The 14,290-nt window shown below is 41.2% G+C and overlaps 1 protein-coding gene across 1 annotated transcript in view; it reads left to right on the top strand.

The window, feature by feature from the left end:
• The window catches only part of UPK3A (uroplakin 3A), an 81,015-nt gene extending 67,091 nt beyond the window's left edge, over positions 1 to 13,924 (top strand). Inside the window, exon 9 of the mRNA XM_086461128.1 lies at positions 13,907 to 13,924. Within this exon, the coding sequence (XP_086317254.1) occupies positions 13,907 to 13,924 (18 nt within the window). The remainder of the gene's footprint in view (positions 1 to 13,906) is intronic.
• The last annotated feature ends 366 nt before the right edge of the window (positions 13,925 to 14,290 follow it).

Raw genomic sequence — 14,290 nt, 5'->3', positions numbered from 1 at the left:
CTATAAAGTGACAACTGCTATAAGCTGTTAGGTGGGGCTCTTCCACAACCACATCCTTAAGTCGTCATCATTTTAAATGTATTGCATCAGCCAGGTGAAATAGTAATATTGTTGTTTCATTTAACTTGTTTAGAAGCTTTTACCTCTTAAAAAAGTAGCTCATATGGTAGTACCGATGATAGGAAGGTACAAGGTTTTCTGGTGGACGGGCGTTATCTATTTGCCTAAAACTAAAGCATCTTTTCCTTGTTGCATTCAATCCTTGTGTACAATTAGGAGACACACTAAAGAATTATAGGAAAGACTAGTCCACAGGCAGTAACTTTAAAAAAACTACAGCAGAACTGATAGTAACAGAGCCAGTGTGTTCTTAAAATCAGAGAGATGTTTTCTTGTTCTACAGTCAAAAATTAGTATCTGAACACCCAATGCTCATGTATTACTATGTGACTAGGATATGCATTTTTTCTTATGTAGCACGTTAGCTCCACCTCTCCCTTTTGCCAAATATCACAAATAACAGTTTCCAGCTTTAAGGGTGTGAGATTTACAGCCTAATTCCAAACACACTAAAGTCCATAGGAGTCTTTTTTTCAACTGATAACTTTAGACCAGACTCTTACAGTGCCTTGCTGTAGACTGACGAAAGAGCTCCATCTAAATGGATAACCTAAAAATTGATTGAGTGAATATCTTTGTACTCTCTTTGGTCTTTCCCAGCGTTAAGTTCTTTGTTTTGGATGAAGGAGCTACAATAAGTGCCCACACAGATTGGTCAGTCTTATGATAACGTAATTGCTCAGCTGTGCTCATCAAACCTCTTTATTTCTCTTACCTTGCACTACCATGCACTAGACACAGCCAGTACCAAATCCTTTCTTGAAGCAATAACTTTGCAAAAATTCTACTGCTCTATTACGATTCACTTTGCATGACTGTTTACACGTGTACTATATTCAAATGGCAGTGTGTATTTTCAAAAGAGACTCAGATCCCTGGCTACATCCACACTGGTAAATAAAACAGATCACAGCCCTTTCTTTGGCCTTGAGGGCAAGTGACACAGCATGACCTGCTTCCACATAGCTAAACACTTTCCTCTTGAAACAGAAGGACCTGGTCCACACTGCTGTTGGGAATGACACCTAGCTAGTGCCGTCACCCAGATTCTATCTGGATGTTGATTTTTGAGAGTCCCAGTTTTCATAAGCCAAAACTCTGCCGGGAAATAACCTGGCAGTAGAACAGTATGGACAATCACAGGGCAGAGCTCAGGTTCATAATTTGATCCTGCTTACTAGTAAGTTTGTCGCTGGTGGTTAAAGCTGCATTGATATCCAGCATTGATTCCTGCCCACCCAAGCCAGTATGAGCTAAATCAACATTTTACAGCCTGCACCACAGCTCCTACTGTGACTTAGATCAAATGCAGAGGCCTTTTAGGAGTCAGCCTTCTCTATCCTGGCCTTCCTTGTCCATGGGCAATAGTGTCTGTCTAAATTGTAAGGCCCAGCTACATCCTGCTCTGTGTTGAGGTGAGATCAATACCCATCCACTCTTCCCATCTTTCATTTCTACAGAGAAAACCCCTTATTATCAGAGGGCTGCAGTGTGTCTTGCCAGTTTTCCAGTCTGTGGGATGAGGAAACATGAGCGTGGCCTGGAAAACACATGCCTCATGGTGTAAATGTATCCAGAGTAGAGCTGTGGAATAATGTAGAAGGGAGGCGAGAGCTGGAGGACTTCACAGGCTCAAGAGGTGTCCCATGCCCAGGGAAGCTGCAGACCCTGGACAGTGAAGAGCAGGACTGGAGGGTGAGCACTGACAAAAACATACAGAAGTTCTGAACAGCTCCTGCATCTGGGCAAGATTGCTGCAAAGGGTTGATATAAAGAGACTGAACTTGCAAGAGACACGCCCCCCCCCCCCCCCCCGCATATATATGTACACATGTACGTGGCAAACTTCTCTATCACAGTAGACTTCCCTTAGAAGTCTGTACTGTAATTGTTCTAGAGATAATAAAAATCTGTTTTGGTTCAATACTCTATCGATCTAACGTTTTTCCCCAGACACCTAAAAGCTTACCTGCAGGCAATATATTACATTGGCTTAATTATACAGACTTTAAAACTGGCTTAGTCAATCCACTGCAACATCTTAATGAAAGTAGTCTTAGATCAATTTACATCTAATTTTACTAAAATAACCCTGAGTCCCTCCTCTATTGAGTCCAGTCTCACTAAACTTAATTTCTGTAGCTGACCTAATTCACCTAAAGACATACCTTCAGCTAAACTGTAATGAGTCTGAATGCATATAAAATCTTATATTTAGATTTTTAAATACTATTTATATTCTCATACCGAGATATAAAGTCAAAAAAGGCAGCTTTGAAAATCTGCTGCACCTTCTGTAATGTCTTGTAGTTTTAGGGTTTTATAGAGTCAGAGTTTTGGGTTGGAAGTGACCCTAAAGATCATCTAGTTCCAAGCCCCCTGCCATGGGTTTTGGTTTTTTTGCTTTTTAGTGGTAAGTTTCACATAGGATGGGTCATTTGAAGAGCAAGTGGCAAAAACATCAGTGCATGCTGTTCTGCTTTTTGTTGTTCGATGCTTCCTGTTTGGCTTATTTGTAGCTACATCTCATGAAAGTAAAAAAAAAAAAAAGGTATAAAGCAGCCAAATCATTATTTCCTTCCAGATAATAGGAACTGCAAATATAAAAGAACTGATTCTGAAAATAATATGATGTGAAGAGTAGTATCTAATGCAGGTAGCATAAAGAATTAGAAACAATACAAACTGAGTAGTGAAGATGTGCAATTTGTGAAGTGTGCACAGTGACAGTGTTTACCTCAATTCCACCTGGAACGGATGAGCCAAATCAAACCTTTAGGCCCAAGATGAAGTGATAATCACTTTGTACCTTTAATTAATGTCCTCTGGAGCATAATAGAAAACTCACAGTTAATTGAGATATTAATACAGGAGAAGTCATGACTTCTAATTTTTTGAGAAGTAGTATTTCTGCCAGAGACAGACTGGACTTTGCATCTCAACATATACACGTATGATGTGTAATAGTCAACTTGAGCCTACAATCCTGGGCATGTATCCTTTGGCATCCTATTTAGCCTTGAGTCAGAGGTCATCTACCTCACATATTCAAGTCTAGCACTTCACATCAGTAGGACAAATTACACTGTAGTGTCTGATCTCCAGAGTAGCTGAGCATCAGTTATTCTGCTGACTCAGCTCTGCAGGCTCCTTACTAATACTTGAGAGCTGCAGGCCTCAGCCCATCTTCAAATCCAGGCTTGCAGCTGTGCTGGAGATGACCTGAGGAGCTGCCTGCTCGTGCCAAACTACAGCATCATTTAATCTCCTAAGCATTCTGTGTCCATTACCACTTGAAATATTTTGGCTGAGGTTACCTAGACTTCTCACCTGGAATAGTTTTTACTGGTTGTAGAACTGATCTCAGTGACTAGAATTTATTTTGATCCTGTAACAGTTGCAGTTGCATTTAAAAAGCTTCTCAAGGAGGAAAGAATGCTAAATAATTTTTGCAAAAGAAAGCAATGTTGGAAATTGTTACGGTGATGCCAGAGTGAATAAAATAGCAATATAGAAAGCCTCTGCAAAATTCTGCAATAACTTTCGTGTAATGTATTGTCTATAATTAAGCAGAAATTCTAGGAATCACCCTCAACTTGAATTGACCGTTATCAACTGAATTCTATTCTCAATCCAACCCATGAAAGGCCCATTGAATTCAATGGGACCTCACATGTTTAAGCACAAACAGGCTGTTAGTTTGGAGCTGATTCAAAGCCTATTGAATTCATACAGAAAACATTCTGTATACATGCAGTGGATTTAAAATTCATCTCTTTCTGGTTTTTATATTTCAGGAAATTAACTTTTCCAATACCTAAGACTTAGCTAAAGTCAGGGATTGGTGATTACTTTCATGAAATGACAATGGTATATCAAAGTGCATGACAACCCACAATAAGAAATAAAAAAGAATTATGATTATAGAAATGTAGCTGTAGTTCTCAGATAACACATACTGCGGAAAAGGGTGCTCTTCTAGCCTATATTGGGGAAAGAGCTCTGCAGCACTCCATGTAATGTGCTGACTGATTTAAAAGCAATAAATACAATGCAAATTTAGCATATACTTTTGCTGAAATAATAATAAAAAACCCCTAAATCAAACAACAGAGCAACCCACAAGCTACACACCTGAAATGTTTTAACCATGATCTATTAGCAAAGTTGTCTTGTATCTACTGACACCATTGTTTTAGAATTTACTATTTCACTACTCAGCTTCTCACTATGCATTCACATTTTTAGCTGAAAAATGTACGGTAATCAGCTTTTTATGGTCTTGATAAATTATGACATCTGGGCTTTGAACAAATGTGAATCCTTTTCCTACTTCTCCCACTCCATTTTTCCTGGTTTTGCCCACTACTCTTGCCATTACTCTGAGTGTCAAATAAAAATGACTGATGTTCATAAGCTAAAGATAACAACAGATAAGTCCTAATTCAAATTGCAGTAACACTGAATCTTGGTTGAAAGGAAGACTATTCTTTAATAATAAAAAGAAAAGTTTCAAATTATTTGCTTGTAAAGGTGAATTATTAAAGAAGCCAAAACCACACCATAAAGAATTTAATAAATTTTTAGTACTTTCTATATGCTTTCCAAATTCAGCTAGACCTGCTCAAGACTTGAGATTTACACCTATGTTAAAGTGGCTACGATTTTTTTTTTTTTTTTTTAATCCTATGAAACTACATTTACAAGCAAAAGCCCTTGTGTGGACATAACTGCATATTCACAGTGTAGGTGACCCCAGTCAGTACCCCAGGAAGCACACTTGCTACGTGTGAGAGAGTCTGAGAGTACTTAGGAAAACGGTGACAGAAAAGCAGCTTTGACAAGCACTGTATCCTGGCTGTTAGCATCTGCTGTTGCATAAAGCTTGGCAAAGGCATGGGTGAAGCAGAAGTTGGCTGTAATTACAAATCTTAGATATACGCACATTTTTAAAAACATAGTATAGGGAACACCTGAGCTCTCCTACAATGCAGTCAAACCACAGGTGATGGGTCAGTTTCAGCCATCTAAGACGAGTCTTGCTACTGCCTTCTGTTTGATAAAGAAAACCTGAAGGTTAGTCCTGGAGTTCCCAGATAATTTATTTCGTTGGTGGTCAGGGCAGGGAGGCCCATCCGAAGCCAAAGGTACAACTGACACTCATAGCACTGATCTGGAATCAGAGGAGTGGTGGTACCTCTGGATGGCAAAGATTTACTCACATGCTACATGAAAAATATGGTTCACTCATGCGCATAAATATGCATTTTAGGGTCTGCAAGGAGGAAAGAGAATTCTCTGTTCCAGCATTCAGGTGTGGGAGGTCCCAGCACAGCGATGTGGACAAGTCAGACCCACGTAGGAAAGCGGTCTCAGCACTAACACATGGAGCCGGCGTGCTGCCTGCTGGGGCCACACTTTGCACCTGGAGCCTGGGTACCCACCCTGGGTGGTGTGGCTGCTGCCACCAGGCAAAGGTTTTGCAAAGCCAGTGCTGAATGTAGCAGGGCAGGAGCATCTCGGTCGTTCTCACTCTGCTTAAAACGTAGGCCTGAGCTCTGCTGTCCAATGGCAAAGGCAGAGCTGGCTCTTAGTCACTTGAAAACTGTGACAGTTTTTATGTGACTTAGCTGAGAAAATTTTAAAGCTGATGAAAAGAGAAGGCTTTCTCCCACAGAAGGCAAACAAAAATAGGGCACAGCAAAAGGAAAATAATGTAAAGTAAGACAAAAAGATTATTATAGATAAGGAATGTATATGCAATAATATTACTGAGACCTGGAAGTAAGCTCTTATCAAGCCAATGATAAGAGGGACTGAACTGGTGAAGGTGTGCTTGATGTGGAGGGGAAGTGAGGGGTGCTCAAGTCCCTTCTTTCAGTACTGAGATGCCACTGCAGCTCTGGAGAACAGCAACTTTTTGAAAAGTAAAGAGACATAAAGTGTGACTCTGAAAAGGATGATCATCTGAAGGAAAGAGTGTATTTTATTGATACAGCATAACTTTTCTCTTGCACACAGTTAGCTACAAGCACCTTTAAAAGATTTTTGAGTTCTAATGTAAGGCAAATTACATTCTGTATCTTTCTAGAAGGAGTAAAACAATCTAAGTTGTATTCTGTGACTTTATGGGAAGATCAAAGCAATCAAACTTTCTGTCATAGTCAAGGCTTTATTCTATGTCACTTGCCCCTCACCTGATAGTCCACGTGTATTTAAAGTTAACATAAACTGATATTCCACACACACATGTACAGACCTTTGCTTCTGTACCTCTGTGCTGCCCAGGAACTTGGTCCTTTGGAAGACAGGTAGCCAAGCTAGCACAACTCTGCACCTGTAATGGTATGTCCTATTGCCCAGCTAATTCACATGCCCAGAACCAGATATGGTCAGTGGCAGGCCAGCTCAGAGTACGTTTGCAAGCAAAAATCTCAACCACACTTGTTTTTGTGGATATACCCTAACATGATGCTAGTATGAGTTTCTGTAATAGCTACAGAGGCAAATATATTTTATTTCAAGCAGATGAACTGGTTTTAGACCCAGAAAGATGAGTGAAAGAAGGCACTGTAGTGCTTCTTAGGCTTCAAAAAACTCTGATAGTTCCAAATACTGCCTTGGAAGTTTATACCTGCACTCTTGTTAGCTTGTTTCTCTAGCCGCTAATACTTAGACAATTTTGAAATAAATCATACATAAAGTTTACCTGTGTACTATTAATTAGTACCTGATCCTAGATAGTAAAGAATTTCTCCAGAGACATCTAAAAAGTTCTCAATTAATAAGGAAATCTGCAGATATATATCTACTCAAAATTAAGTTAAACAGGACTTAACTGCATAGAAGATTCTGCGCAGTGCATAAATAAGCCACACTAGAAGCCAGCTAAATCTTTGAATTTCATATAGGTGTTTTTAATAAGAGATAGGTGGGATTTTTAAAGGTACAAAATATTATGTCTATAATTAGTGGCAAAATGTCCATTAGCTTCCATGAATTTAAGGTAAAACTCCGGTTTTATCTCCAGACTTTCTTTCCTGTTTGTGAAAATTCATGGTGAATTTTATCTCTGTTGATGATTAGAAGGTTTGTCTACTACACAAGGTGAGAGAAGAGCACCTATCCTTCTTATCACTGAGAATCTCAATACAGGGCATATTTCAATAGATTTAGCAGAGTAAGCTGCCAATAAATTACATGAGAGCATCAAACTCTAAATATTTATTAATAACCTGGATGACAGGATGCAGTATACTCTCAGCACATTTATGGACAACACCAAATTAGAGTGAGCAATCAATATGCTGAGGGGCAGGGCTACTATTCAGAGGGACCTCGACAAGCTAGAAAAAGTGTCTGACAGGAACCTCCTGGTGTTCAGCACAGGCAAATGCCAGGTCTTGTGCCTGAGATGGAATAACCCCACGCAACAGTCCAGCCTAGATGATCTCCAGAGGTCCCTTCCAATCTAAATTTTACGATATTATACTGTTTACATGCTCATACATACACACAAGGAACCAAATGTGTATTGGTTTTGTAATACAGAAATAAACTACACAGAAATGCACAATTCTACATTTAAAAATAAATATGCTATGAACAGAGTGCATAAGCTATATGGGAGAGTTGCCACACATGTAAACTATAATACAAAGTGCATCCTCCAAACAATTATTATCACAACACATGATAGGTTTTACTCTTACCTGAAGACCATCTGACAGATGCCTCAGCTGCAGGGCATTATGATAAGCAATGCTTAAAATGTCCTAGAAGTCACAAAGCGCTTTGCACAGAGTTAATCTCTAAAGGGAATTATTTCTGCTCAAGTACACAGTTATGGTTCCTAGGAACTATTAAGATATACAAGGCATCAAGAGTTGAACTACTTGCGTATATACTGTTGACCTTATTTGCACTGTGCAACATTTAAAGAGATCCTCCTTGTAAAAACAATGGCTCATTGTGCTATCTGTTCTGCAGACAGCAAACCTGGCTCAAACTGCACGATGGCCCAGTGATGCTTTGTTTGGTACCACAGAAAACTGTTCCACACAAGAGAGAAAAGCTGCAGATCCCATACCTGAAAAGGACTGATTTTTGCAAACTGCTGTACTTTTATACATCAGGTTATTAGTATGGATTTAAATAACATAAATGAAATGCAGGATTCCCCTTATATTATTCAAGATACTACACCTCAGGATGAAGATTTGCTTGAAGCTAAACATTTATATCACACATTTCATTACTTCAAGCCCATATATTCCTTTCTTTATTCCTCGACTGCATTTGAATCCTGGGGTACTGCACATGTCTGGCATGTTCCCAAAGTTATGTACCATTTTCTAAGAAACTGAATACGTACGTCATTATTTCCGAAGACTTATCTTAACTCAGAACTGAATCATCTGTAGCTGAACCAGTGTATATTGTTTCAGTTACAATGCCCCCTGGGCACTCATCCCGCAAGTCCTGGATTTGCGCCTAGAGAAGCAGTGGGGTTTGGGAGAACTTTAAAGTGACTTTTGAGCTGTTGAACAACAGACAACCAAGTAAAATTCTAACATTCATTTAGTTAACAAGATTAAATTTCAGGAGACAATTTTTGTAATGCTAGTGTTATAGATTGATTTGGTAAGTTATATCTTACGTCAGCTTCATGCATCACCTAGACCAAGCTTGCTCATGTACAGCAGAAGCACACATATTTTCAGCACATACTGAAGGCTAAGCAAGGCCCCAGTAAGACCTAGCTATCTCCCACCTCATCATCTGACTCTTGCCTGTCAAGGGCTCCCTCTCTGAAATGGGGAAGGACATGCCAGCTGGAGACACCAGAGGGGTGGCAATGGCTGCTGGCAGCAGGGGCAGCACGGCTGTCACTTACAGCACTGGGTCCAAAGGCAGCCCAGGGGCCAAAGGCAAGGCAGCCCTGGCCCTGCCCTCCTCTATGGGGCCTATGCCCAGCTGCTGCATAACCAGCTTCCGCTTGACAGTACCAGGGGCTGGGGGCGGGGGCACTTTTTCTGGTGTTTGGGATAAAATAGGGTTGAATATACAGATATCTCTCGGAGAACTGGATGTGAAGCAGAGCTCGCAGGGCAGACTGGCGGGCTGGCCTGCTTCCCAGGCAGGAAGGGACGGCTGAGGCCAGATGGCGCTGCTCTGGCTGCGCGGAGGGAAGATGGCTTCTCCGCCCCTGCAGCAGGCTGGGGTGTGGGTGCTGGTTCTCAGGCAGACCGGTACAGAAACAGTGAGGGGACTAATCTCATAAAATGCAGTTTTCTCCATTAAGAATAAAACACTCCCAGCTACTTACCGCTCTATAGCTTGCTGAGGCGGCTGAGCCCATCCTGACAGGAGAAGGGTTGAGTTTTCCTGAGCGCGGGCAGGAGAGCCATGCAGGCCGGAGAGCCATGCAGGCCAACCTGGGCCCCAAGAGGCAGTTACCAGCTGTGGCGGGCAGCCATCAGGCCGGGCAGGCAAGCTGCAGACCCACAAATCTCCCAGGGCCCAGCTCAGCCACCAAGCCCCTGGCAGTGCCCCCAAGGGGCTGGCTGTTGTGGGGGGCAGCCCAGGGCCATTGTGCCCACACCTCCCTACGGCCTCCAGCTGGGAGCCAGTGGCCACTGTGGCTGAAAACACACCACAATACCAGCTGAGCCCTGCTGGGGTGAATGGTCTCTGCCGATATCTGGGCCAGGAACTTAACTGCACCTTTATTTTTCGGCTTGACCACCAAAGGAAACAGGGCAGCTCCTCCAACAGCTCTTGAACCTGCTGGGCACCTTCATCCAAATTTGAGGGACGTGTGGTCATCTCAAAGACAATTAACGATGCCACTTAATTAGCAGCCATAGCAGCAGCTGGGCAGAAGTAAGTGCCCTGCTACATGGTAGACAGGCAAAAACTGTTGCCTCTCCCTTGGCAGCAGAAGCAGCATGAATCTGGCTTTAAACCAGCAGCTGCACTGATATAACAAGCCATTGGAAGGGCACTAATGTATAGGAGAACAGGTTTGTTAGCTCTGCTGATTAAGAAGTAATTTAGTGCAATTTGTTTTCATTTTGTGAATCAAAAAGGCTCTCCCCGTTGTTTCATTGCCCTGTGAGGTGCAGTGACAGCTGCTTTCGTTTGCCGTGGCTCCTCATGCTACGGACCTGGGTTTGCTGGTAGGTGGTTGTGTGGAAGGGTTTGGATGGGTCATGAGATGTTTCCCTCAGGGCCTACCTGATCCCCTGGCTGAGGTGATGGCAGGGGTGGTGGTGCTTTGGTGGCCCAGGTGCAGTGCACGCTGCCATGTTAGACTGGGTGACTGTTCATGGCTGAGAAAGCCTGACTCCTGCCTGCTGCAGGTGTCCATGGGCTTTGTCCTGTTTCCCACCCTGAGTGGGCTGTGAGTGAGCCAGTGAGGATGACTCGCCTCAAGAGGCTGCCCTTCCCTGCAATGGTTGCTCAAGGGCTGAGGTTACATTTGACGAGATTTCCTAGGGGTGATCTTGTCTCAGCAGCTACGTGACTGCAGAGAAGGGAGGAAACCATTTGGTTTAAATATCTCAAGGGGAAAAGTGCATAATGGGAGAGGAAAGAATAGATAAGGGCAATACAGCCTGGTAAAACTGGGATTGATTGGTAAAACTATGCTGAAAGGAAGGATGGAGAGTGATTGTGAATGGGATTTGTGGAGCAAACAGACCAGAATTAGGCAATGGGATGAAAGAGAGGCTAAAGCATGTTGTGCAGGGTAACCAAAATGGTAAGAAACCATGAATTGGGGTGATGGTAGAGGAAAAGAAAAAGAGGGGATAGCAAGATCTGGTTGTCTGTATGTAAAACAGAAGGAGGGACTCTGTGACTGTAAGGGAAACAAATGCCTGTGATGGGCAGTGAGCCTGGGGAAGAAATGACAAGCCTGACAGGGAGCCAAGATGCACAAGGAAAGGAAGGTTGTTCGGCATAAAGAGCCAGAAAAGGGACAAAGTAAGACTGCACCTCATTGTGTGAAGAAAGGACAAAAGCAGGGTAAGTGCTGAGGGACAAGGAAAGAGGAAACTAAACATGACCTGGCAAAGAAACTATATTGAATGTACTGAGAATCTATGACTATTTCTCAAATAAGAGTACAGCTGGCTGGGTAAAGAAATCAAGATTGGAATAGGAAGAATGAGAAACATAGAAGGAACTAGGGACAAGAGATCAACTTGAGATAGAGGCAGGACTCTCTGTCGGGAACAGAATGGAGGTGGTACTGCAAGCATGAAACTGGAAATAGAAAACGTAAAACACTTCCCTGAAAACCTGAACAAAAGCCCAGCATTCCTGAATCTCACCGATCCTCTGCTGTTCCCGGTATCCATGTAATCCATGGGAAAAGACCTCCACCCACCACAAGTATCTGTGTATTTAAAGCATGTTAACTTTTCTCCTATTATGCGTTCCTTTCTTCACTTAGGTGACAAAGGTCCTTGAATTCCTTCTAAAGTCTCAAGTCCTAAAAACACATGATGGAATTTCATGTGTTTGTCTTTCACTAACCTTACAGTGATACTAGTGTTCAAAGAATGCTATGGCTGCAAAGTCAAGTTAGTTAAGAGTGGAAATCTGTATTATGGATATTTCTGTAATAAACATCTGTAATAATGAAAAAAGATATCATACTTACAGGTGTTATAGTACTTGAATCTCACACTCACAGATTATTTCTTCCACATGCTTCTGTCCCTGCAGGTGAATCAGGTCTGTATGCCAGATAACACCACTGCTTTTGGATCAAACAAGGAATGAAAAGAAAAGGACGGTCTCAAAGTTCAGGCAGTCCATCCCTACTCAGGATGTAGATTTAGTCCCTTCAGCTGTCATAGAGTTCTTGTGCTAATCTGGACAAGACATCTCAACAAATTTTTTTTAGTGTGACCAGCAGTATTTTGTCCTTTGTTACCTGGGTACAACGTTTGAGGATCCAGATCTGACTTGGATAAATAGTTAACACTCCCAGCAACCACTACAGTCAGTGGAAACAATGTTTTAAATATTTAAGGTACTATAAAATGCAAAGTAGTAGAACAAAACAGGTTACAGTAATCTAAAATAGGCAACCAAACTAATAACTATTATTTTACTTTCATTTCTACACGCATTTTTTTCTCCCATCAGTCAAATAGAGATAGTATTTCCTCTTCAACTCACAGGAAATTTAACAATAAATGACGAGACATTATATAAAGGAATATTTCATTGCAAATACATAAGTAGCTTAATCTTCTGTGATGATTTAGAGAATGTGCACTATGTTAAGCACAAAGGTTGTACATTTGACAATAACGAGAAAAATTTTTGAAGCAAGCAGCATCTATCCTATGTAGGATGGTGATGTAGGACAGGGGGAAAGAAGTATCCATTCCTATAAGGTAGCACCATAATACAAATCCATGGTGAAGCAAATCAGGGATGCACAGGCAGTGCTTCCTTTTCTGTTTCCTGGTTTCTTAGCGTTTGAGCTTGAACCTTACTGTAATGTTGTTTTAACACAGTTTAGCAGGGGGTTTATTTAAATTTGCTTGTATTAACATACAAACCTTGCAGTAGATTTCTCCAAGTTATTCTGCATTTCTCTTCAGCCTCTAGTTAAACAATTTATTCTGCTCACTTTTGGTCCCTTTTTATATTAATCATTAGGCTAGTTACACAATGTTTTCATTCCAAAGTGTTTAAGTCAGACAGTGACTGCTATGCCCACCAGTGCAACTCAGCTTTCGACTGTTCAATAACACAGTTAAAATACAGAACTGGACTTGTAAACCCACGGGATACTTTCTAAGCCTATTCACTACGTTCCTGTGTAAAATCACAGAACAGTTTAAGCACATGGACAGGAGGCACTCATTTAAAACTACTAGAGGAAGTTAAACAGAACTGAAATATTCAAATAAGGGATTTGACTAAGTTACAAATATTAACACTTATGTCATTTAAGTTTCTATGTTGTTAGAAGAATAGCACAGTTTGTTGCTGTTGCCTTCCTTGAATTTTACTTTAGTATGGGCAAAACAAAGATCTCACTGACTTACCTATGGGAACCAAGTTCTATGTATACTAGCTGTTGTTGTGAATCCCCTTGCCCATTCTTCTTGTGAAAAGTATGGAATTCTGGAGAGACACATATTGCAATATGAGTGAGTATTGAAGTTGACAACTTGCACCAAAAATCCAGTAAGACACGAGATTATGGAGCCTTTCATGCGTCATCTAGTTAAAGAGACTCGGAGCCAGTTAACAAAATAACAGACTGAAAATTTCTTGCAGAAATTTCTTATTGTATTATATTCTAGTAAAATATTATAACTCAAAAGTAACCTTATAGCTTTTTCTCTTCTGTAGAATGCAGGACCTTTATATTATAACTTTTCAAGCATTTATGAGTCACATAGTATTCAAGTAGTTAAAGCTGAGGCCTGAAGACCTTGCTATGATAATCCTGCCTGAATGTCTTCTTTCTGTGATAGAGTACCTATAAGTTTCCACATGAAGGCCCAGATTCTCAAATGAAAAAATAGGAGGTAAGTGTCCAAACATCCCTGGGCTGGGATCTATAATCTTTATTGGAACGACAGCATGCATTATAGCAAAACATCTCATTACAACATGATTAAATGAGATTTGTAACTGAGGTCTTGCCCTAAAAAATCATATACGATAGCTAATAGGGTTCTCATCTGTTGGTGATGTTAATCCAAGAAAGTATAACGTAAATGTGCTATAACGCTTAATTTCTCTTTAGGCGTACTACAGGGTGTAAGGCATAGCAGCTGGCTGGATACAGAGAACTTTGCTTCTTAAGTAAGATTTCTTTTGGCTTACATCCCTGGACTTCAGTCCTATGTTCACGGCTTCCCTTGTAGACTTGATCCTGACTTCACAGGAGTTACAAATATAGATAACCTCAGCTATACCCCAAATTAGGAGTTAGGTCCAACTTCTTAAGCTAGAGGAGAGATCATAATACCAACCACCTCAAAGCAAAAGTTTGTTTCTTAGAAAATACATGAGATCTGGGCAGTCAATAGCTTTATTACGCAAACAATTCCACAGTCATCATCAGTACCCTAGATCAGAGATCCAGTCTGACTGGCCACCACTGCACAGGGCCATGGCCACCACTGTC

Source organism: Leptosomus discolor, chromosome 1 (genome assembly GCF_034619465.1).
Source record: "Leptosomus discolor isolate bLepDis1 chromosome 1, bLepDis1.hap2, whole genome shotgun sequence".
NCBI classification, from domain to species: domain Eukaryota; kingdom Metazoa; phylum Chordata; class Aves; order Leptosomiformes; family Leptosomidae; genus Leptosomus; species Leptosomus discolor.
This window is presented reverse-complemented; position numbering and strand designations above follow the sequence as displayed.